General features: G+C 35.4%; 2 protein-coding genes across 5 annotated transcripts; one reads left to right on the top strand and one right to left on the bottom strand.

Annotated features, from left to right (window-relative positions):
• Nucleotides 1-1,517: 1,517 nt before the first annotated feature.
• Nucleotides 1,518-24,855, top strand: LOC114521084 (ubiquitin carboxyl-terminal hydrolase 47-like). The gene is made up of 33 exons (XM_028541492.1): nucleotides 1,518-2,003; nucleotides 2,330-2,489; nucleotides 2,771-2,867; nucleotides 3,563-3,641; nucleotides 4,411-4,477; nucleotides 5,177-5,256; nucleotides 5,849-5,908; nucleotides 6,389-6,478; nucleotides 7,155-7,208; nucleotides 7,360-7,401; nucleotides 7,568-7,665; nucleotides 8,276-8,330; nucleotides 9,205-9,423; nucleotides 9,545-9,624; nucleotides 9,855-9,906; nucleotides 10,153-10,232; nucleotides 10,494-10,659; nucleotides 10,814-10,918; nucleotides 11,130-11,228; nucleotides 11,604-11,712; nucleotides 12,035-12,150; nucleotides 12,712-12,834; nucleotides 13,750-13,888; nucleotides 14,045-14,133; nucleotides 14,712-14,795; nucleotides 15,602-15,682; nucleotides 16,083-16,198; nucleotides 16,325-16,443; nucleotides 16,571-16,704; nucleotides 16,938-16,985; nucleotides 17,562-17,692; nucleotides 23,553-23,624; nucleotides 24,112-24,855. The coding sequence occupies exons 1-33, from the start codon at nucleotides 1,623-1,625 to the stop codon at nucleotides 24,182-24,184; spliced, it is 3,498 nt and encodes a 1,165-aa protein (XP_028397293.1). The 5' UTR covers nucleotides 1,518-1,622; the 3' UTR covers nucleotides 24,185-24,855.
• On the bottom strand, nucleotides 17,737-22,761 carry LOC114521085. 4 transcript variants are annotated; one of them, XM_028541495.1, is made up of 4 exons: nucleotides 22,554-22,761; nucleotides 20,494-20,497; nucleotides 19,555-19,951; nucleotides 17,737-19,073 (listed from the first exon to the last, which is right to left on the bottom strand). In XM_028541495.1, exons 3-4 carry the CDS (start codon nucleotides 19,934-19,936, stop codon nucleotides 18,460-18,462), a joined length of 996 nt encoding a protein of 331 aa, XP_028397296.1. In that variant the 5' UTR covers nucleotides 19,937-19,951; nucleotides 20,494-20,497; nucleotides 22,554-22,761; the 3' UTR covers nucleotides 17,737-18,459. The 4 variants fall into 4 exon arrangements, with proteins under 4 accessions (XP_028397296.1, XP_028397297.1, XP_028397294.1 ...); XM_028541496.1 differs by lacking the exon at nucleotides 22,554-22,761 and adding an exon at nucleotides 22,358-22,414; XM_028541493.1 differs by lacking the exon at nucleotides 20,494-20,497.
• Nucleotides 24,856-25,781: the final 926 nt, after the last annotated feature.

Here is a 25,781-nt window from a genome sequence, read left to right as displayed (position 1 = left end):
GGTTATGGGTTGATCAGCAAGGATCCTGAAGAGTGAAGACTGTTTTCCTAACTTTTTTAGCTAAAAAGAAGTCAAATCTGACATTGAGAACATACACAGTCGACCTAACAAGAACAGCAGGCACAGTTTTTTTGTAAAAATGTGATAATTTCATGTGTAGGGTACTTAAGTATTGGTCAAATGGGATCAGTGGGATATAGACTCGGGAGAATAAGACGATCACGCCATTTGGAAGGTTAATCTAGTTTGAGAGAGTCTGTATCTCACTGATACTAAAACGCTATTGTACACATTTTTTTTCTTTTATTTTGAAAAATATAGAAATCTTTTCATGCCATATTGTAGGCCAAGTTGCTCTGAGTGAAAAAAGAGTCTTCAATCATTATAGTTACTCATACCAGACACATCCAATGGTGGAAAATTGACGATTTTTGTAAAAATGATAACAAACTAGGTTTTAAAGCTAGAATGACGGAATTGGTTTTATTTATTTTTAAATATTTTTGCCTCGGAGCTGAACCTCGAATAAATAAAACCTTTCCAGTATTTAACGTTTCAGTTACAGGCTATAAATATAAAACTTCTACGATCTATCTAAAATAAACAGTCGTTATTATACTGGAACCTAAAAGTGTTGTACTTCGTTCATTCCACGTCCGACCCAAATTTATCAAAAGTCTACCATGAAAATTTTATCAAGTTAGTATACTGAAGTTAGCTTTATGATTACTTTTTGAGTTATCTTTTCCGGCCAAAAAAAAGGGAATGAGAATTTTAGTTTGCTAAGAAAAGCAACGAAAAACGTTTTGCATATATTCATAAATTATAGAAAACAATAAGATAGAACAATGAAACAATAGAATAAGCCAATGATGACCCTTTTGTTTGCTCGGGGTAAAACCCACTGAGGTAAAACCCTAACTAAAATAAACTTTTCGTGAGAAAAAATAATTAGGATCGATTAGGGAGACATTTAAGTTTCCATCCTTGAAATTTTAAAAACAGAATAAATCGTGATTTTTGTGTATAAGACCACCTTAAGGATCTTTTCTACTCAACGGAACAACCAGCTTACAAGATCGCCGCGAGTATTGGCATCTAATTAAAATAAACTGTCAAGCATTGTGATTGACGAAATTATTTACAATAAACTTTGGTAAATGGATGAAATCGATAAAACTAAGCCACGTAGGAGTTATCTTGTGATATTGCATTTTTGTGACTTAGAGAATTGCATATGAAAAGTGTTTTTGTCCAGATCGACGCGCCATACTTGCGAGTTAGTTCTTGCAATGAGAACCTTGAGGTTGCAATGTGAACCTTAAATATCATTACTATGTACTCATGTTGTCGATGTTGATGAAAAGGATTAGTATCACTAGTATACATAATTTACTATCCGGTTATCCAGTCCCAGATTCTTTTCCTGTATATGTTCAAAATCGTGCCTCGCGGGTGTGTAGGTATTTGCAGGTGTGATATGACGTCACGTTCCTATCACCCTACAGAAACATGGCGGAAATTTCATGCGAAATGAAAGTATGAATTTGCTGGATAATTTCGTGAAAATATGAGAATTTCTAAAACAAATTGACCTTCCGCACGTGTCGTTCTAGTGAACTATGGTTCCTGGGACAACGTTACAAGCTGTTCCAATTGACAGTGAAACGCTGGACGCCAGAACCGATGTAATTTGCATTGTTCAGGATGAAACAAACTTTGATACCGGGCCTGGGAAATACCATGTAAATCTACCTCGTTCAACATCTATTCTTGACCTTTACCAGAGAACAGGGCAAGAATTCGGCTACGAACAAGATACCTTTCTTCTTGTATGGAAAAATAGCAAAGCCGGACAAGATAGCAAAGAAATGGTTTTAGAAACTGGTATCGAGACTATGACATTGGAAGACGTCTGTCAGCCACCAGATAAGAAAAAACAGCGATTTTTTTTAAGGCAAAAAGGCGATACTAATCCGATACGTATTAAGAAGGGCACACAGGTTTGTTAAAATATGAGGTTTCCAGCACACACTTTATATTTGTACAACTCTTTTTTTATCTACCTATTTTAGATCATTCAATCTGTATCGTCACCCCCCATTCAATAAGAGGCCCATTATTGGATTTCACTTGGATACCATACAAAGTTTCCCCATAGGATATGATTAGAAACCTTCTAGGATACATTTTCTGTGTATTTTTCAACTTTATGCCATTAAACCTTCTGTAAGGGGGCAGAGATATAAAGTTTATGTATGGTTAATTTGATTTTGGTTTTCTGGTGTGAAATGTTCATATCCAATTCCTCCATAATTTTAATGTTTAGGAAGTGAGTGCAAGTGAAAATGATGCTTTGTCTGATGGTAGTGTTAGCAACTTGTTTGATTCGTCATCGGCAGCAAGTGGAACATCAAGTACAACACCTTATTATGGACCATATAACAGTACTAGCAGTGTCTACACAGATCTTGCTAAGTCTGATACAGGTATATATTCAACAATTTATAGGATCTTGTGCATAGAGGTGCAAGTTTAAATAGTTTCTTGAAAGCTACTTTGTGCTTAACAAACAGATTACATTTAGCCATTGTCTGTTCAGTACTAGATACAGAGATGCATTTAATCTATTTCTTTCATATAATAAAGTAAAAATAAAAATTTAAAAAACTTAAATAAGAACTGCTGTTATCCCAGGTGCATGGCTAGTTATTTTACCCTTTGATTTAAATAAATATTTTGTAAACTGCCAATATTCTTTTTTTTTTAGGTTATGTTGGTCTTGTGAATCAAGCAATGACATGTTATCTAAACAGTCTACTACAAACTTTGTTCATGACACCAGAGTTTAGGAATGCAATATACAAGTGAGTTGAATTTCTTCAAAGAAACTGTATACTTTCATCATTTCAATCCTAAATTTTTATTCAACTGAGGAATCTTGTATATAAATGAGATAACTTGTATAGTATATTAATGCTCTGTCAAAACGAAATTTTTATATAATTTGAATTATTCCAATTCAAATTCACAGACAAGGTTGTACTGTTATGCTGAATGTTTCATAGAAAAGACATTTCTCATTCAGTGTAGTTGTTGCCTTTTTTGTGCATGATGAGTTAAGTTGTTCACTGACTATCCCTACTAACATATTGTATATGTATTTATAGACATATCTGCTAAATTATATATTCCCAGAGGTTGCTCTCCTCCCTGTCAGACACCAGAACTAAAAAGTGTAATATTCCTTGAAGAAAATGAAATATTTGCAACCTAAGCTAAAAAAAGTGTGTAAAATACCACATTTTTCTCTTTGAATCTCAATATGCAAAAATGAAGATGTTCAGTAAAGTAATACAGTACAGCAGGGTTTTGACCAGTTCAATACATATCCTTGAATATTAGTTTCATCATCAAGCTGATTAATTGTTTTAAGAAAAACACAGCGGGGAAGTCGTTCAAAGACAAAATATTTTCGAAAATTTCTGGTGGATTTAGTATTGGATCTGCTTATGATCAAAGTTTAGTTTCTATTGTGAATATACTTCTAATGTATGTTTAGATGGCAGTTTAAAGGCTCAAAGGAAGAGGCAAGCAAAAGTATTCCTTATCAGCTACAGAGGTTGTTTGTGCAACTTCAGGTACTGTAAATTTCTGTTTTTTTAACTCATTGAATAAGAAATAATACCTAAGTATAGTTGCAGGCAGATATGGATGACAATGTCTCAACTTTATAAAAAAAAAGTAGACAACATATTGCAATGTAACTGATCATTTTTTGCATTTTTTTAATAAACCAAAAGGATACTCAAAAGTAGGTATTGTGCACTCAACATGCAGATGAGCAGGTTAACTGGGTTTAAAAACCAGAGCTAAGCATAGTTTTTATATAATTTTATTTGACAATCAAATTTGCATTTTATCTGATAACAACCAAACCCCAATTATCTATATTCCTTAGGCACGTTGGAATAGCAGGCAAATCAATAGTTATATATTAATTAAATGAAACAAAGTCTAATTGTTTTCAACACTGGGGAAATGTAGTTTAAACAGGGCCAAGTATGCTTGTTTATTAAGCACCTAGCTAGTCAGCTTGATCAATTGTTCTTTATAAAATAAAGGAACAAGAAAAGATACTTAACAAGTGCTTGCTCGGAGGAAGGTCGGAATGTAATTCGTATTTGTATTTGAAATTCCATCGTTTGGCATTTTATCAAGCAGTGCTGTAGTGCTTCCACTTTCCTCACGGCTCCTCCCCTCTTTAAGGTCTGGCTACATCCCAGCTTGAGGGTGGGAATTATAAGATGAAATAGGCCTATAATATCATTTATTCCATATAATCATATATAGATATCTGTATCAAGTCATTCACTTAATTGAAGCTGTTGTTTTGTTTATTCTGTTTAGTTTAGCGGAAAGAGAGCGGTAGAAACGACGGATGTTACTAAGAGTTTTGGCTGGGACAGTAGTGATGGTATGTATCTTGTTCAAGGTACCCTTTCCGGGTACCTGGAGATTAAACTGTTTTTGATAACGACGAGGGAGTAGCCTGTGCACAAACCTATATCCGGAACCTGTGCACAGGCTAACGAGGGAGCGCGCTATGTCGGATTTGCAACTTTATAAATAAAAGCAATGTTGTTCTTGTTTAAAGCAGTCAAAGGAAAGAAAAAAGGACAAAATGCTTATTACGTTTCCACTCAGGGAAATCATCCTGAGGACGTGATTGAAAAGGGAACTTTTGACTGTGCGTGTTTATTTAAACTAGCCTTAGTTTTCGTCCAGAACTAACAAACAAAAACACGGAAAATCATTTCCTGAGTGTAAATTGAGCCTGCAATACCACAGATCGTAACATGTTAGTACTCGCTTTAGTATAATCTCGGTGTTGTTCACTGTTTCATGTAAGTTTATCCTCAAACAATGCTCGAGTTAGAAATCGGTATTTCGTTACAATGCACAACTTGTTACATTGCTAACGGGTTACAGTAGGTTCACTGATAGATGAAATAAACTGCTGAGTGGTTACATGCATCTTAAAAAGAGCCTGCATGGTTCACGTAGAAAAGCTTTGTTGCTTTGTCATTGCTAAATCACCCTGATAAATTTCTCATCATCTTGATAAATTTAACTAACTATTCGTGTGAAAATTGTATTTTTAATGTCAATGTAGCATGGCATCAACATGACGTGCAAGAGTTGTGTCGAGTAATGTTTGATGCTCTGGAGACTGTCTTTAAGAACACAGATCAGGTAATATAATGAAAATCTTGAAAAGAAATAAATTCACATGTATATATATTAGTATTAATATGTATATATAATAACTATTGAGGAATTTCTCACTGATGAAAACAGAAGATTTCTATATATTACGATCGCTCAATGTTCCTATATGTTACGATCAACTATTACACGTACACAAAAATCAACTGTATGTGTTATCCGTGTAGTTTGTCCATTATCATCAAGCTACAAACGTAATCAAGCTACAAACGTAAAAAGTAGGCGATTACATATATCTTGTTTTCGACGCTGAGAAAGATGAAGAAATAAAACCCAAACAAAACCACATTAAGCTTGCGTCTAAATTAGTATAAACTGGGGCAATAGTAAACGATTATATATCTGTCTTGAAAACTTCTTAAATGCACAGTTAGGCGAACAATATTGATATTAATAAAGAATATTAATAAAGAACAAGAAAAAAGTTAACAAAATAACCCATGTTTAATAGGGTAATAGATATTTATATATTTGTATATATATTGACATGAACAACCTTTATGATAACGAGATTGTCTGTTCTCATCTCAATTTTTTTTTGCATCTTTTTTTTAACAAGGCTGAACTAATCAATCATCTTTATCAAGGAAAATTGAAGGATTATGTCAAGTGTCTTGAGGTTTGTAAAATTTCTAACTCTGCCTGTATGTTTGGCATTACCAATCAACTCTAATAATAATACACCAGGGGCCGGTTGTATGAAAGCTAGATAGCGCTATCGAACGTATAGTGATTTTTTCAACCGTTGTAAAAATGCTCGAAAAGCTATGAGAATTTTCGCTTTGAAACCAACAATCATTAAAGAGGATCCTTGATTTAGGAATGCTAAGATTAAATCAAAGTTACATTCAGCAAACAACAGGCGATTTTTAAGTGATTGAAAAAACTATTATTCAACCGATAGTTGGAATCAAGTATACTTAATTAAGCAATTGCGTTACACTGTGGAACAGGAAATTTAGGCGAATTGTTGTGCTTACTTTCCTATTTTTCGCTGAAATAATTTGAAACCATCGCTGATGTTTCACGAAAAAGTTTTCACGTTAATTCACCGTTCTTATAGCGATAGTTCATTTCCATAACTACACTTGATGTTTAGTGCGAATGTGAAAGTGCTCGAATGGACACATATTTGGATATACCACTTGTGATCAGACCATTTGGTGTGAATACTTCACACGGAAGTGTGGTAAGATGCTTGCATAGTCCTAAACGGCATTCAAATATAATTGAATATGGATAAGATGCTGGAGAAAAGGGTGTCCCAAAATAATGTTTTGCCCAATGATTTACCAATTTTAAAAATTTAATTATAAAAATTTCACCAACTTTTTCGATTTTACACTGCACGATTTACAACATTTTTCAGCTATGGTTGAAACTTGAATGAAAATTGAAATTCACGCATTATACTGCTCTCAATACTCTACTTCTCGTGTCTCTCATAACCCATCTATAACCACCCTTGATTGTCGCATTACAGATATGTTATGCAAAATTTGGATAAGTAGAAATTTTAGTTTTCATTGGGTCGTTTTTGCTTTCTGGCAGTGAGAACTGCCCAAACAATAATAGATCACACTGTCTTCTCTATAAATAACCTAATTTAATTTTCTATTTTCGGCCGTCTTCGTCGAAACTCGTTTACGTTGAGTCTTTTTTTGAACACGTAGCTACCTTGGGCGAAATCGGCTAAATGTACCCCCAAGATATGCATGCAATCAATGCCTAGGAACGCCACATGGAACGTGTTATTGAACTCCTCTTGTACCATGTTTTTATTGAAGGACTTTTTGTTTTAACTAGATTCAAAACTTTATAAACATATAGCTACTACTACATAATCTACTATTCATTTTTTATAGGAAGAGGCGTTGGATGCCTTTGTTAATCCCGAGACATTAGAAGAAAATAATCAGGTGGGCAATTTTAATTAGCGAAATAATAGCTTCAAAATGACGTTCGTCTATTGTGAAAAGTTTTCAAGATTTTATGTCATAATATCATCTAGCATTGTCAGCAATGTGCTTTTTCCCGTAAATAGTTTACATTTTTTTAACTCTGTTTTAGTACAAATGTGACAAATGCGACAAGCTTTGTAACGCACATAAGGTATATGTGGAAATTTGTTCCAAACTGAATATTCAACATGTATTCTGTATTACTGAACCTGGAGAGAAGAGATATATAAGGAAAACAGTTCAGACGTGCAGCTAGCATTCACTATTGCTATAATTAACTGGAAGTTTTATTTTATATTATTTCATTCATGCTCTAGGGTTTAAAGTTCTGCAGTTTTCCTTACCTACTATCCTTTCAACTCAAACGTTTTGCATTCGACTACAACCTCCTTCATCGAATTAAACTCAACGACAGGTATAGTGTCAGAATAACAAAGTACATAAATTTGTACATACTTTCATTTCAGCGGAAAAACACAAAACTCCCTTTTAGACTAAAATCTCGTACATTCAAAATTTAGTTGCAAACATTTTTTCTCAATATACATATGTTATTTACCAGATTGGTGGTCCATATAGGGAAATATTTCCCAAGGTCTCAAAAACAGCCCGAGGCCGAAGGCCGAGCGACGTTTTTGAGACCGAGGGAAATATTTGTACTTATTTACCGTGAAGCGAACTTATTGTACTTATTTACCGTTAAACTTATTTTACTTATTTACCGTCAAGCGAACGAACAACACGTCAGAATTCTGTATTCTAAAAATTATCTGCATTCTATATTTATCAAATTTTGACATATGTTTAAAAATTGGGCGAGTCATATAGGCATACATACAGTATATGAAGCAAAAAACCATCACATAATGTATAGGAACCGCCGTAAGCAAGACTCATATCTTCTCTGCATGATGCATTTTTCAGGTCCATTCTATTTCACTTTACCCAATACCCATACATGTCACCCCAGCTCACATGCACATGCCCGCGGTCCTCATATTCTGCCTGTACTGTATATATTTTAGAATGACATTTCCAAAACATCTAAATCTCAACAAATACGTACCCCCCGAAGATGATGTAAGTTGTTTTTTTGATGATGTGTAGATATGTAGCTATGTATGATTTAGTCCTTATGAATGTGCCAGTTAGGGCAAGATTTTTCATATAAAGATCATGATACATCAGAAATTATTGGGAAGTTGGACTCAAGGGACCGGAGGGTTTTTAGTTACACTTCAGCTAGTGCATCTTTATAGTAGTTTATATCGTTTCGTTAGCATGAAAATGACTTTTAGCCGAATCGAGTATGCGTATATACTGTATAATTATAGTGAACAAATCAGTGGTCTTTCATTGTCTTTATTTCAGTCACAAAATTATATTTTAAAATCCAAACGACCCTAGAGCAGCAGTGGATCCGTTAAAGCTACCTATATTACAGAAAACGTTATTTTGACCGCCCGAAAGTCTGTAGTTGCTCATGTCAATAGAATAGGAATACAATCTCCTCTTCCTAGCTAAATCCCGAGTTATTAAAAAACAGTCTTTGAAATATTATTCTTGAAATTTTCATTTTCAAATTTCAAAATCGGACATGCGCTTAGCGTCAAAAACGGTTTAAAAAATGGCGGCAAAGGGGAATTTTATTTAAACGGCGTGCTGTATTTACATACACGTTCCAACAGAAAGATTCCACACGCACATACATACTGTGTTTAGGTCTGCTATTGATAAAAAGTAGATGTATCTTTAGTATTCACTCCTTCAATTGCTTTAAATCAGCTGCTGCTGTTAATTTTAGCTTGATGAATTAACATTGTATTGTATTGCCAGGCAGGTTTTTGCTGTCGGATAGGTTTTAGTCGTTTGGTTAAAGCATTTCTATCATTGATTGATATTTGGTTCATCGTTCGCATCTATACACGACTAAATATAATCGTGTATTTTCTAGGACAATGATGAAAGTTTGTCTCAAAAAAGTGACTCACCAAGCAGTATTGAAACCGAGACAGACAGTGGCGTTAGTCTGACGTCATCAGAAAATGACGCAGTCACTGAAGAAGACCTCAATGATATGTCGATGGATGTCGGTGAACGATCTACGGCTGCCTGTGCTGGCTTCGATGACACTCAAGAAAGCGAGAGTATGCAAGATCTGAAAGGACCTGAGGTAATTCGCCTCCAAACTCGATAAACTGCGCTGGTTTTTATACGGACATCAGACAAAGTGGGCCTATTGTAAATGCGAAGCTTTTTCATTCATTTAATGTTTGTGAAATCTTAAATTTTAGGGACCTTATATGTATGAGCTATTCTCTATTATGATTCATTCTGGTAGCGCTATCGGTGGTCATTATTATGCTTACATCAAGTAAGTTTCAAACAATTACTATAAAAACATGTACTATACTATTGTAACGAGATACCCGATTCCACTACTACCTCTTGCTTTGCTTGCCTTTTTAAAAATGCGTGATAAGCAAGTCTCGACATACATTTTATACATTTTTATACCTTATATGCATTTAGGTGTATATGATCTAGATTTGATCATACCACTCTGTTGAAGTTTCTTTATTGTATTGTTTTTTCGTTAATCAGGTCGTTCAAAGACAACCAGTGGTACAGTTTTAATGACCAAGCAGTCTCAAAGGTATAGTAGCATCATGCGTTATTCCATTTTTTCTACATTTTCGTACTTTTCATCTGGTTATAATCCTAAAAAAATAGCGCTTCAAAAATAGATAACTTGTTATAGTTACTGAGGAAAAAAATCCACTGATTTTAATTGGCAGAAAATAATTTCTCCAAGTGAAGTTTTAATAAATTCACCACAAATTAAAGCTTTTTTTAAAAAGCGATTTTATCAGTTATCTGAACTTTTCTCGTTTTTTTTAAGATCACAAACAGTGATATCAAACGTACATTTGGTGGATCCGACAATTCAAGCAGAGGCTATTATTCCTCTCATTATTCAAGGTATAATCGATATCTGGAAGTTGAATAAAACATAATCTTTGTTTCTAAGCTTATTAATGCATACTGTACATCTTGAGGTGCGAAAGCGACGAATGTCTATTAAAGTATAAATTTACAATAAAAATAGGCCGCATCTGCATTTCACAACAAACTATTTTTGATGTTACTGAAGGATACATTCTACTAAACTAGTGGTCGTAGTGCCAAAGTTACAAAACGTCCTAATTAATATGCATGGTATATTGTTTCCGTATTTTCTAGTTCAGCGAACGCGTATATGTTAATGTATCGTCAAATACACACAGACAATTGTGTATTTACGAGCGAGGATGATCTTCCACAGCACGTTAAAGTGCTTGTTAAACGATTGCAAGAAGACGAATTCAAAGAGAAAGAAGAACGGAATTATAAGAAAAGTATTTGCAAGGTGAGCGCAATATGTGGCTATACGGTAGTATACAAAAATTTCTGTTGAAACATCTTACTATATATAAAGTGGGACGGATCTTGTTAAAAAGCTTCTGTCGATTTTATGAACTACAACTTGCAAAGTTTCTTGAAATAATCTCATTAATTTTTAGATCAAGATATTCTGTTATCATCCTGATAAGCATGAGATGTTGGATAAGAAACTTGAGATTCATAAAGATAAAACATTACGAGAGGCTACAGAGATGGCTAGAGAGGTAAAGTGAGATATTCTCCTCGCATTAACTACTCGATTATTTATAATCCGAATGAAAAATTTTGTATCTAAATTCAATGTCACGTCGTAGGTCTTATGTAACAGCAATGTCAATTCCATTCATTCCTTCTTCTCTGCCTCCTCTCTTCATGTTGACACTTGTTATTAGTGGATGAAGTCCATAAGCACTTAACTTAAACGTGTTTTTTTAGTTATTTGATCTGGAAAACGATGTGTCGTTAAACAATTGCCGTATAGTGAAATATGATGAATATAATGAAAATATGGAGTTATCTTATGAAGGGAAAGAGGTCTGTTACATCTAAGGTCGTATAAAGAATAGATAGGCTAGATATAGATCAGTAAAGATTGAAAGAGTTGACCATACCTTGTGACGTTTTCTTGTGCAATGAAGGCATACAGTTCTTTGCCGATTCGATTACACGATGTATGGATGCATGCTGTCACTCTACTTCCATGCAAGGCTTTTTATCTTAGATTGTATCAAAATTAACATTTCCTCATGGTGACATCTGGATAACAATCACGACAATTAAGAAGATCGGTTTTCTTGTCTGCATTTTCTTATCACAATTGCGATAGAAAGCCAAGCATCGCGTTTTCTTACCATACAAGTCTATATACTATATCTCCTTACAGTACATTTTTCTGTATATTTATTTCAGGATACGGACATGCTCACCATACTTGACGGTGTTAAAACATCCTATTTATTTGATCTCATGTTGGAAATAAAAAAGGATGAAGATGAATTTCCAGTCTATAAACCCGGAGGTACGGGGATTAGTAGGAGATGCTTATCAGGCACTATTCAGGGATAAAGTTGTATATTTTATGTAAAATTAACTGAGCTTGAGAGAAATGAAATTTCATGGGCTTATATTAAATATATCAGGGCAATTTTTAGCGATTTGACTGCCCAAACTGATTTGGTCACTGCAATATCGAATTCGCGTCTTCTGGCCCTAATGAAGAGTCGTACTATATTTTCCTTTAAAGACAAAATCCCATATTGCAGATGCATTTGGCTTTAAACACTTTTTTTCTTCCTGTGAATTTTTAATATCCTGTCGAAACCTGTTTGTTTTTTCTTCAGCAATTACGGTGAAAGTTCAAGAAGTTGATGTTAAAAAAGATTTTGTTTCTTCTGCCTTCTCCATCCGCATCCAATTCACTGACAGTTTAAAATGTCTTCAGGATACTATAAGACAGGTTGGTTAGATGTTTAGCTTAAAAAAGGAATAAGTTATACAATAAGTAAAAGAATAAAATAAAACCCCTAAGGATTCTGCCTCATTAAAGGACGAAATTCTCGCTCTGTTATAACATTCTTGTGCGGTACACGGCAAAAAATACTTGCGTTGTTCCTGGTTGTTAAAAACAGGACTGAACAATGTTTTGCTGCACCCCAGGAACATGGTTGTTATATCAAAGTTCCAGCATAAGGTGCATTACAACATTGTATGTTCAGTCCTGTTAATTGTCGTCAACCGCGGGTACATCATTATCAATTTTATAGCATGTACACGCCTAAAAACGATCAGGTTGATGCAATATTGATACGAACTGGATGGAACAATGTTGTGCTGCCCACATTGTTCAGAGTTGTTATCAACATTCAACAATATTGTTACACCCGATTCAGTTTCAACAATATTGTTCAATGTTGTTGACAAGTGTGAACAATAATGGCAGCACAACATTGTTGCATGCTTATAAACCGCAGGCTCAGAGTTTTTAGCCGTGTAGTTAAATATGTAGTTAAATTTGTAGAAATTGGATACGCAATGTAAGCACATTATTATGGTTTGGGAGAGATATTCGTCGGAGTTTTGTGAAATTAAGCCATCTGAAAACAGATCTTTACGAGATGAAAACTTCTTTAAGAAAAATAAGGTATGTATATAAGTATATATGTTTTAAAAGCTTGCTATACATTCGCTACAGTAGACACGTTAGTCTTAAGATGTGGTTGGTTCTGTTCTTGGTGTTTTTATTTACTGCGCTTTATTTATAAAGCAGGATTAGGTCACTCGAGTTCTTTGTAATTTCGTTTCAAGAGTTTTTCAATGTTGAACGTCGTAGTTATTTTTATAAGTATTTTTATAACGGTCTAACGAACTATCCAGGTTTCGTACAACCATGCCGCCCCTGAACTGCTACATGCAGTATGTTAGGAGATCCCGTAACCGAGGAGAAATCGCTATGCATGCACTATATCCAATAGATCACGACAAAAAAGGTGCCGGATGTTTTACAAAAAGCCAATTGATGTTCTTTGGAAGTCAAGCAATTGAATAGAGTTTCATGTCTTTGTTTTTCTTCTGGCCTTTCTTCAGTCGTGAAAGCTGACATACCAGCTGCATGTCATCTCGTTATATACGGTCACTAAAAGTTTCTATGTATGTTGGGAACTTCAGTGCTTTTTTGTACAGATCTATTAGTGTTATCAATAATTGTGAAAACTGGGGGTGGGACATGTTTATAACTCACGTCTTAGTTGAAACCATGCCTTTCAATCATTGCAAAACAGACGGGATTATTCGTAATCACTGAACTATAGTTCACTGTATTATAATACACTAAAATCGTTGCTTTGGTTTAGTACTCCGTTTATTTCAGGTATCTGCGGTATGGCGGTTGAGGCATGAACCTTTTCATGTCTTTATTTATAAATATTTCATTCTCGGTGTATTTTTAGAGAAAACAGTCATATTATAGTAAACGGAGGCCTACAGTATTTCTGCTGAAATTTTTTTTCTTAACCTCGCTTTCTGTCTTGAACTCAACTGCAATTTTGTCTTACTATAGATTTTTGTGCAATGTACGGATGAGGATCCTGGCGAAACCCTGGACAGTGAACTTCTAAATGTTCTGGACAAGTATTCAAATTCCATCACGTTGCAAGTTAATCTCCCAGACGATGTATACACAACTGAGAAACATGTTTGTAAGTGCTCTATTACAGTATTTTACTCCATGACTTACATAACACCGGTGATCATTGTAATGAATCTACAGCATCTAAAACCTGGAACCCCGCCCCCCCCCTCCCTAGTTTGTAATGAATCTCCTTGAGAATTCAAATTTTTCGTTCTTCACATAGTCAATATGACCATTCATAAAAATATCACACTCTGCGAATTTAAAGAGAAAGTGAACAGCAAGATGAATAGTTCTCCGGAAATGTTCAAGGTTAGATCCTGGTTTTTTTTTAAATAAATTGACGCGCGCATGCAGCGTCCTCGAGTTTGAAGCGTTGTAGCTACTTGTAAATCGTCGGGTTTTCGGACTTCGCGACGCTAAGTTGTACGCCAAGTAGCACAATTTTCCCGCCATCTTTCTACACGAGGATTTTTAGTGGTGACATACATTGGTATCATATATAATTTATGCAGGTATATCGCATTCGAACTCCTCATGGTACTTTAGTTTTTTTGCATGGTACTTTAGGTATATCGCATTCGAACTCCTCATGGTACTTTAATATTTTGCTTAAATTTTTCGGCAGAAATAGAATTAAATTAAATTAATTTTTCCGCATAGTCTTTGTAGTGTAAATCGTTTTACCTCACATTGTATCAGAGGAGTCTTAATTCTCTTGTATATTCATCACTACAAAATTCTTTGTCAAAGATCATTGAAATTACAGTACTTTTAAAGTAAAATCTTCGTAGAGACATCAAAATCTCTTCCAATTAAAACCCACATCTCTTTTATACTCAAATTCTTAGTCGTGTTCATCGTGACATAATCATGCTTTCCCTTCTCAGGTGTTTCGTATCTACTCAAACAGTCAAGAGATCGAAATGGACCGTTTAACAGAAACATTTAATACAGTCCCGGATAAGAGCAAGGTAAAATTTTTTCTTGGTTATGCCTACTTTATTTGTAGAATTCCGATCCAGTTGAAAGAAATCTAAACAATATAGATAACGAAGGCTATGTAAGTTATAAACTCATCTATACTTTTCTAATGGGCAGGCCTTTAACGCTGAACGATGTCATGTTAAGGACGCAGTAGCGATAGCTAATATAATAGATATATAAAAGAAATGCTTCATTATCTATTGTTTTAGAGAGGTGCGAATGCACGAGAATAACTCGCATGGGTGAAGTGAAGCCATTTCAGTCGATTATTTATATCAGTTTATGCGTTTTCGGTTATTAATTTCATTGGTGAAACGCTAAAAACAAATTCGAAAAGGAAAATGTAATTAAAAATTATCTTACCCATACTAACAATTAAGAGCAAGAATCTTTGCATGTATATTGCTTTTGCCCTGTCGAGAAAGTTTGATCGATTGAAAAATTGTAAGAAATTCCCACTGGGTACGAGGTTGAGAAATTCTAAGCAAAATACCAAATCACGAAGTCAATCACAATTAAAGAAAATTAGGCGGAAAATTTTATTCCGCTTTTTGGAACCCACCTTAACCAAATAGTCTACCTTTGCTATTTTTCTGGCAGAAATTTGGAGAAAAAAAAACAAACCTTTACTGAATGCATGTAAATAAATCACTTACTATTAAATGTGCTATAGCTCATAAATTCGCCTTATTGTCGCAAAGTTTAAAAGGAATGAGAAACATCGAACCAATGAAGTGATTTGTCGTCTCTCAAAGACTATATTTGTACTTACAATTTATGATTTTTGTTTCAGATTCTCATCAAACATGGTCGAGCTTTAAAAACTGGGGAATTTAGGTCAAAAATTTTCTTATTGCGAATTAATAAAGATCAGGTTAGACTAATATTTTGATGCTATTTCTATCACCACGCATAGATATTTTGGCGTGAAAAAAGAGATTCGTCCATACTTGCCTAATTACTAGACATTTTGGACCCTTAATATCAAACATGTTTGTAAGTTGGATTTCAGGACACGAAAACGTCATAGCATGCATGTGACAATCTGTCTCTCGTGCAGCTACCTTTTATTCATACATTTGACAAATTATACGAACATTTTTAACGAACTGCTAACGTTTTCTTAGCATTTCGAACATTCTTTGCAAATTAACATCCTTCAAAATGATAATTACATTGCAAGTTGCAAGGAAAATTGCATAGCATAACATGCAGCGCTTTAAAGTTGAATCTCTACACAGTCAAATTGAATGTATTTATGTACTGCGTTTTAGCATACGGAATTTCTTCTGGAAACAATTTTATCGAAAACCATGAAAATTTTGGATATGAAGGCAAATATTCACGAAGAAATAAAGCAAAATTGTAAACGAGATATTCCAGTTGAAAGGTGAGCCGAAGAGCCTCATAAATACACCGGCAAATAATGATTTAACATTGTCCATTATAAACCTGGACTACTGCGTTTGTGTAGAGGTAGTTTTTGGGTAAACAATATTATTCTGGTGTTTATTAGAATGAGGCTACGTAGAAAAGCCTGGAAATCACCAGGTCGTATTTATCATAACGACCAGAAATTGGATGACATCATGATTTGTTCTGGAACCGCAGAGACCTTTGTCGAAGAATTACCAGGTAGGCTACGCCGAATGTTATTCTTGGTATCTGTTTCAGAAACATGCACGTTTATATCGATTTTTGTCGTATTGCTTGCCCAAGCTGCTGTTGGTTCACTTTGCACCTTGAATGTTTTGTGTTATAGGACCCGACTTCGTAGAAAACGAAAGTCAGATGTCTGTGTACGTAAAGAGGTGGCGACCTTCTAAATATACGTTTGAAGAAATGCTGGAGATAATTTTAGATAGCGAAGCCACTGTTTCGGATCTTAAAGCGAAGGTAAGTGGCAGAAATACAGGCGCAACGACACATCTTCGTTTTGTTATAAAAGCACACCCACCATAGTCTTGTCTGTCGTCAAGTGTAATGGTGTTGAAAGAGTTTTTAGAAAACGCGAAATCGTACAATAGTGTACAGTCACGTATGCCCAGCCGCTTTATTGGAAGACATACGTATAACGTTGCGTTCAGCTACTTTATATAGATCAACAGAATTTTTTTTTTCTCTTTTAGATATCTTGCCTCAGTAACATTGCTGCTGACGACGTAGAAGTTGCTAAGGTATATACTATGGCACAAAGGACCTACTTTGACAGAGGTGTACCGTGAAACGCTAATGTTTGAGTGTAACGAAAAGCTTAGCCAGAGCGCGTTAGGGAGTCATGCAGAACTGCATGCATTACGTTTCATTTTGTACAACGTATAAACAATATTGCACACGGATTAAATGCGTTCAATGGAAGTGACTATAGCTCCGTTTACACTGCACTCGATTTATTGGCATGGCGGGGCTAAAATGGGTACCCGATTTTCATCTGTGCTAGGCCTTTGTTTTGGTAGCCTGTTTTGGTAACTAATAAAATTAGGTACGGTTAGCAATTTTAGCCGTGCCGTGCCAATAAATTGAGTATAGTGTAAAGGGGGCTTAAGTTATCGAAACAGCATTGTGAAGTGAAACAAGATTGCTAACGTAAAGAGACGTAATAATATTTGACAATATAGTCCATCAAATATCACGGGGTACACAGGATAAAATAATTTGGGCGAAGAATATCTTTCTTTTATTACGTCAAGCAGACTATTATCATATCGTGAATGTGGATGTATTCTAATACCCGGGTATTTTTATATTTTCAGGGACGCGGTTCCTTTCCGTTCGAAATTTCCGCTCTAGATATTCACGACGATTATGAATGGAACCCTAAAGGCGAAACATTACGACACTTTCCGATCATGGTTAACGACGATGGAGCGTTGTTTTACTTCAGGTAAGACAAATTATCATCATTTTTTTCTCGGAAATTTCACCGTTATTTCCTGATCTGTTTTTATTCAAAAAATCTATTCCCTCTATCGGTAAGAGTTTTTATTTTTCTCCGCTGATTTGTAAGATGAAGTAATATGAAGCGACGCTGACGTATCCTACTTCTAATATCCAACGTACAACTAAATCTGTCCAAAGATCGCTGTAGCACTTGCTGGGCATGCACTGCAGGGATGGATCGAGGGTTGTTTCGTACGGGGGGGGGGCAGCAATGGTAGTTAGCCAGACGGTAATTAGCTACCGTGTACGCGTCTGTTGTTAGTGAAGCTGCGCAAGAAGTATTTTTACCAAAAAGTATAATATGTGTACAGAGCAGACATACACAGAGGCATGATGGCAATAGACCACTTGCATTATGACGTCACACGCATGAGTCCCCGTGATTCATGACGGGAGGAGGCTGTAACTTGCTTTCAAACGAAATGGATGCCGTGTGTTGCAACTGTGCGTGTGACGTCATAATGCAAGTGGTCTATTTTGCAACGTAGAATTGTCAAATAAAAATGTCGCTGCCTATACAAACGCTTTGAACAACATAATCTAAAATAGTATCTGGCGAGATTCATTTCACAATGTTGTTGTTAATATGCTGTAAAAAGACACGGTTAAACGGCATCTTGTTATGTTCGTTCAAAAAAGAAAATATGAATTAACAATCGTTCCAACCTTACGCCTGTCACCCCGCATAGTTCGACCGAAGCGTTTCAAATTCTACCCACTTTCGGGGAACTCCAAGTCAAATAGGACTTGTTGAATTCTCATTTTAGCAATGGTCTTATTCCTCGGGCCCAGTCTCTTAAGAGTTGGTACGAGACTCAGGAAAAACAATTCATCTTCGTCGTCGCACTCGATCCGTTTTCGTTTTCCGTTACTTTCCGACGACAGTGGTGGCGTCGTTGTTGTAGGCTTTACCGACTCCAAGGGTATGAGATTAAACACGGTGTCACTAGGCGAGTCGTTTGGTGTGTTGTAGTACATTGTGATGGTTTTCGGACAGTTTGCTTGGGGGGTTTGTGTGCTAGACACGAGATTGCTATGATTGTTAACAGGCGGAGAAGTGGCTCGAATCGATTGATATTCAGGTGTCGTTACGTGTGGTGTCGGCAAAGGGTCGGGTCGAAGATTGTCCTTTACATGAGGTGTTTGGCTTCTGGTCGTCGTTGGTTTTAAACTTTCCATTACATGACGACTTGTCGCTTGCTCTGGTTTTAAGCTATCTCGTGCGCGACTGGCTATATTTGAGCTAGGTACTTCTATCAGATCGCCTGAATTGTTCTCTTCTCGCATTATTTCACCATAACTGCTGTGGTACGCATCCTCTCCGTCTGTTGAATAAACGTTATTTCACGCAATGTCATAGAAAGGCGATTTGAAATGAGAAACGCTGTGAAAATATCACTCACTTAAAAGGGCCAGTGTACGCAGAAATATTATGGTTTCGCTGGCTGATTTGGTAGGCCCCTTTGCACAATGAAGGACTATATAGCTCGATTCGACCACCCTAAGTTGGGGGAAGGGAGCCAAATATTTGTCCCACAAAATTATTTTCACCTCTCATTTGGTTTCCCATATAATGTCGTCTAGCTACTTTTTAATGTATTTATCACGGAAATTTATAAGGGTTATTTTCCAAAACCGTATCAACCAAAAACCGGGCTAGATTTGGGGGTTTCTCCAAAAAAAACCAAAAGCTGAAAAGCACAGTATGCGTTTGCAATTTTAACATTAAAAAATGCTGTCTTTTACAATGCATCTGATCATTTGTGTTACCACTCGAAGAACAATAGTGAAGTGATCAATATTTACCTGTCATGTAATCACTATAAAAATCATCTTTAGCTTCATTGACTGCATATTTCACAGACGTCTCCTTGTGGTCGATGTGACTGGCAAGCCAGTCTAAGTTTACAAACGCCAAAGGTAGGGGCGGCACTTTGGCTCCTGGCGGCGTATTTCGTTTTTTCTTTAAATACCTGGTATAAGAACTACGCATTGTTTTATACTTTTTATCCGCATCTGCTGGGGTGATACCATACTTCGCTGCTATGGCCGACCAGGCATTGTTTTTGGCGTTCTTGTCTGGATAGTCTTTGTCGTACTTGTCGTAAATGCAAGGGTACTGTCGTATGTCTTCCATTAGTCGTTCACGAGAGAACTCCTCGACGTAGTTTTCGTGTAGCATTTCCATAAGTTTAATTAAGTTCTGAAAGAACACAACATTGTTCAAGGTCTAATCCCAAACACCTTTAGATAATAAATTGCGTTTCAGAGGCTTCCATTGCAATTTATTAACTCTGTTTCATCGAGTCAAACTTTGCAATCATTTTAAAAAATTTTTTTTAAGAATAATTCAAACGTTTTGAGCCCTTTTACGAGTCGATCCATCTACCGATCACTGTGGATTCCCGGTTATAAACTTAGTCTACCGCAGTTATAACAAGCGAGAATTAGTATACAAACATTTACTCTACTGTACAGGTTAAAAGTGCAGACATTTTCGTAAACTTATCAAGATTGGAACTGAAAGACAGAAAGGTTGTAAGTGTTGAACAAGAGTTGCCGATGGCTTACATCTCCATCCGTCCAAAACACTAATAAAACTTTCATCAGTTTAAACAATATAACATAGAGTTTGAACAAACTTACTGTCACTGTCTTGGACCTTGGTATATTGTATTTGTCTCATGCGTATAAGTAAAAAACTGGTCAAACTCCCAAACTGAGAATTCAATGGAAGACACTAACCTGTCTGGTGAAAAATAATAAGACGCTCGTCAAAATTTGTATTAATTATTTCAACAATTTTCGTCTTATATTGCCAAGTCCTAAGCAAGAATATACAAGATCCCAGTGTTGTGTGAGGCGCTTGTGTCTTCTCAGCAACGTGGCAACACAATGCAACACATTTGCAGGTGGCGTGTCATGTTATATTGTTAGACAATGAGTATTGAATTACAGGTCATATAGATAGACGTCCCAATATAGTACTCGAATTATAATAAAACCACTGGCCAAGGTTGAAAAAGGATTACAACTTAATTACTGGTCAATCTAAAGCTTAATTTTGAAACGTGTATCCTGAATGTTAATTTAGTGCTTTTCTATGAGGGAAATCCTAACCGTTAATTTTCCCTAATGTCCGTTTTTGTTTTCTAAGAAGTTACTTTTGATAGGCCATAATAGTTAGGGGGTTATTTAATACGTTAGTTAGGGGTTAGGGTATTTTACACACCATTTTACACACAACTTATGGACAAACCTATATTTCTGCCTATACTGTAAATTCTTGGTAAATTTGAATAAAATCAAAAATACGTAATAAGTGACTTATTACGTGATAACTAATGAGTTCTGTCTACAATACTGTCAATAGTGACAAAACATGTATATTTTTAAGGCATGTGATGTGTATATGTGCATGCATTGAAACTTATGCATGGCATATAAGATGCTACATTTGACAACATTGTAATGATTTAACTGCATGGCAAGGAAAATCTATCGTCCTTTATTATCGATTTGTACGTCGACAGAATTTCTGATCTTTTAAATACTGATTTCCTTGTTTCCGGTTTTGCAACTTGTAAAATTCATTACTGTAATTTGTACCTGGGCTAGGCTTGTCTTATTCGCATGAGCGCGATACTGCAATATTTACCGATAAAAGGGGTAGAAATATACAACAGATTACAGTAAATCTAACTTTTCTAATGTTTTTAACATGTATTTGACAACAACGCGCGAGTTTATTGAAAAACATCAAAATATTCTGAAACGCTACAATGACTGCATATGTAGTAAATTGCATTTTAACACGGATAACGAGTAAACTAAAAACGCTACAAAATGCAAGCTTTCCTAATTAACGGCGTAAGCTGTATAAAGACACTTCCTTGACCTTATTCTCGGAACAACATTTTATACTAACCACTTTTAAGTTTTAATACAAGCTCAGGCTGCTCAGCTGTGTGTTTAACACGCCACAATGCCACAATGACAATATAAAAGTAATAAGTATATGTGAGTTGCGAAGTGAAATATAGAAATCAAACAACGTATGATGTTGATATGATGATGTTCCAGTCTTTAAATATATCGTCAAAGAAACATCGCTGCTCATTGTCAAGGACAAGCAGCATTTTACATGTGACCACAAGTTCTAATCTGAACTATACGAAACATTTTCCCTTGAATATAAGCTGTGTACAGTGTTATTACAAACTGTACAAACTCGTTATCGCCATAAGACTATGATGTATACTTATAGCAACGCCAACGGTGCTGAATCTCATACAGACTACAGTACAATACAAATTTTTAATACAACCAAAATTGGACGGGATCTTATTCGTAGTTGTTCACGTCGTATTTATAGATCCGGGTTATTCGAACAATCAAATGTAAAGCCGATTTTTCAAAAGTTTTCGCAGGCGATTGGCTTTGCCAGCCTGTTGTGTTGTGTGTGTCGAATAATAACAATAGGTATTAAATAACAGTCAAGGTTAGGTTGCGAATTAGAATTATAAAATCGAACAATCAACAAACTCACTAGCCTGTATAACTATAAATATTCTAGCCAATTGTTAAATACAATTTTGTCAATACTTACAGTCTACAGAGTTAGGTTTAAGCTGCCAACTCAGCTCAGCTACGTTCTTTCAAAACGAAGAGTATTGTGTTGCTGTGTGTATTTTGCGAGTTGAACAGTATTTTATTACCATATTTTCATTATTAGCATGCAAATTATGTTGCGTGTCTTACATAAGTTATAACAATATAACATGCTAAATTACTTTGTAGCTTACCGATTATCAATTGCAGCCAAACGTTTGTGAGCTTTGTCTTCTAAACGAGATATAACCGAAACCAGTAACCTCTAAAGCGGTATTTTGTCTTATAAAAGCGAAGAAAACAGGCATAAATACGTATCAGCGATATTTGATATTGTTTATGTTCAATATGGGTTATATGTGTAACCGGAAGTGAGAGTTTATGTTGGGTCTCAGTTGTATCCATATGCATGTCCACCTACATTTACGTCCTGTCCTTTATAGCAATATGTCTTGTCGTTGCAAGGATGTTTTCACAATTCATATTGAGGGTAATTATTTTACAAGTCATGACATGAAACATTTAATAATGGAATTTTTTTCTTATACATTCCTGAATAATGCCATGGAGTTTTCAGTTATGATTATATCATGTCAAAGGCGAAAGCAGCACCCGACTTTATAAAACGGCGAAACTGTCAATTTCAGTTTCGTTTAGTGATTAAGCATATTACTAATTCTCTGTTCCAAAAATGTGTACTTTACAAACATGATTCTCATTTATGAACTTGAAATGCGAATATTTTACCACGGTTTTGGCTTTTTCCACGACTTAAAATTACAAAACGTGAGTTTCGGGCAATTAATAATAATATATTAAATATTACATAAGTCATGACACCTTATTCATTTAATTTCTTTTTGTAGCATTAAATAAAAATTTCAATTTTACTGGAATTTTCCATTGCACGGTCTAGCTGTTTTTTCTATTTCAGTTATAATCGTATTGATTAATCTAAATAATATGGCCGGTGAGATTATCATTTATAAACAAACATTTTACTTCAAATTCAACAACATATATTTTGGTGTTTTTTGTCTGATATATAAAATGCTACCGAAATTCATTCGCATCCGTTACCTTACCACCCCCTATAGGATTCGGCACTACGATTATAACAGATTTAATAGGTGAGCAAGAAAATAATGGGATCGTCTTTTCGTTCGTATTAAAGTTGTTCTACTTTTATTCAGAGACAAAACTGAGCCCTTGATGGAACTGTCTGAAGAGAAGCGAAATGAAATCAAAAAGGCGGAAAATGCAAGGTTTGTATTATAGCGGCGTAGGAACCAGGGGGCACGTACCCCCCTCCCAAAAAAAAAATTTTAAGTGCCCTTTTTGTGACGAAAAATGCCTTTTTGGAGAAACTAATGCAGCTGTAAAAATACTATTTTAAAATCGAAGGCGCCCTTTTTGTTTTCTACGTATACACTTGCCCACATACACTTGCCCACATCTTTTTATAAAGCATAAATATACACCGCACTCTGGGCCGCCCTGAGAGGAGGGCAAAGGGAGCAATTTGCCTCGGGGCCCCAGGGTTACAAGGGCCCCCAAAACGCTAACGCGTAACTTGTAAAAAGGCTACGAATAGCCCAATAGGTCTATTCAATTCCTAGAAACTGATGACCAATCTCTCCTATCCCCTGTCAGACATGTAACCTCGGATTGTTAACGCAGGATTTGTCAATGGTCCAATTTTTAGCGAAAAACCACTTTTATTTTACGAATAGCCACTGTTATATTTTGTAGGTCTGCAAGCAACGTAAGCAAAACGTCGTACAAACCTAAGGAAAGAGCGCTAAAAATTTACACAGATAGATAAATTTCACAAGACGAAAACGGAATTACGGATAGACCAAAATATTGGCCTAGTCTCGTGGTGTATATATAGTCAAAAATAGTTACATATACGAACACGTTATCTCGATTTTAATTTCACAAAGGCAACACTTATACATGCATGCAGAATTTTCTAAACGTGGCCAGACTCCCACCAAGTGGACTTTCTGGCTATCAGCAATCTTGTTATAGTTCAGCAGACCATAAGTCATAGAAGCTACGGAAGTCTCAGAAGTATATAAGTATACCGTTGACTTAATATTAGGGGGTGATTCTATGGACACGTTACTCCATGTTAAGACAAGTAAATTCGCTTTATATTTCTTGCGTTTTCGGTTAGTATAATAGTAAAACTCACAGACTGTGAATGTACATAAAGGTCCATTAAAACGAGTTGTTTATTCTCCAGCTTCTATGATTTATATGGACTGGCTATATATGACTTATTGCATCCATAAAAACGCACAATTGTGTAAGGCAGTCTTCGTACACTATACACGCTCATTTCAAGTTGATCATATATAAAATTATATATATTTCACAATCCCGAAATAAACTGTTAACAACTTGTAACAGGCAAGTAAAATCAAAGAAGTTACAAGGTTGACGACACATGCATGGTTGTAAGAATATTGTTATATTAATAATAACAAGTCCAGTAACTCAACTATTACAACGGGTAGTTTTATTCATGTTTGCAGCGTGGGATAAGTGGTCCGATAACGTGTTTTTTTATAATTATCACAACGTATTCAGTTATATTCAACAATGCTAATTTAGGTTCATTGTTGTTATACAATATTGGGGAAACGAGGAAACCGAACATCGATTTTGCAAGAGAAAAGTCATATATGGACGTTTCACTGGACCCCCCCCCCCCTTCTTTGAAGGTTTAGCACTACTCTGCTACACTACTATTTTCGTTCTGTATATAGAGATTACCTTATGGTTGGCGAGTATGTACGACTTTTATGCACGAGTTGTGAAGGATCGCAAAACGAACGAGTGAGCGTAGCGAACGAGTGAATTCGCGATCCTTCACAACGAGTTCATAATAAAAATCGTACAAACGAGCCAAGCATGAAATAATTTGTTTATTAAATGTGTATAGAGATCAATTTGACAACGACACGCTTTTAATATACAAAAACAGCGAGCAACAAAAATCGAAATTTAATGCATCAAAACATATTTATTATCGTTCAGTTTCTTTGTAATTTTGTTCAATAGAAGTTATAGATATTCTTTCCGAAAGATTTTAGAATGTGACGCCATCTTTGAAAGAAAATGTAAACAAATTGCCGCCAAAATGACATACGACAATTTTTCACGTGTGAAGAATATCGTACGTCCAATCAAAAGCCGTGTATGGCAGTTTTTGACACGTGAAAAACGTCGTACGTCCAGTAAAATTGCATGAGATTAATTTACACAGTGAAATACGATTTTTATTTCATCATTCTGCTGTGCATAAATCTCTATACACATATAATAATTATATTTATTTTTCCCTTGGATCTTGTTTTCATCTCGGGGAACGGCAAATTGCTCTTTTCAAGGCTCCCCCATTGAATGGCTAC

This window comes from Dendronephthya gigantea, unplaced genomic scaffold (assembly GCF_004324835.1).
Source record: "Dendronephthya gigantea isolate DGI-Jeju-01 unplaced genomic scaffold, DenGig_1.0 000019F, whole genome shotgun sequence".
Classification (NCBI taxonomy): domain Eukaryota; kingdom Metazoa; phylum Cnidaria; class Anthozoa; order Malacalcyonacea; family Nephtheidae; genus Dendronephthya; species Dendronephthya gigantea.
Note: the sequence above shows the minus strand (reverse complement) of the source record. Positions and strands in the feature narration are given on the sequence as shown.

Bases quoted from the DNA above. Each gene is read 5' to 3' on its own strand.
- LOC114521084 (XM_028541492.1), top strand. From the start codon at position 1,623: ATGGTTCCTGGGACAACGTTACAAGCTGTTCCAATTGACAGTGAAACG. The intron at 10,233-10,493 runs GTATAATCGATA...CGTATTTTCTAG, and splicing joins TATTCCTCTCATTATTCAAG to TTCAGCGAACGCGTATATGT. The intron at 11,229-11,603 runs GTCTGTTACATC...TATTTATTTCAG, and splicing joins TATCTTATGAAGGGAAAGAG to GATACGGACATGCTCACCAT.
- LOC114521085 (XM_028541495.1), bottom strand. From the start codon at position 19,936: ATGGAAATGCTACACGAAAACTACGTCGAGGAGTTCTCTCGTGAACGA. The intron at 19,074-19,554 runs GTAAATATTGAT...TTTATTCAACAG, and splicing joins TTATAGTGATTACATGACAG to ACGGAGAGGATGCGTACCAC.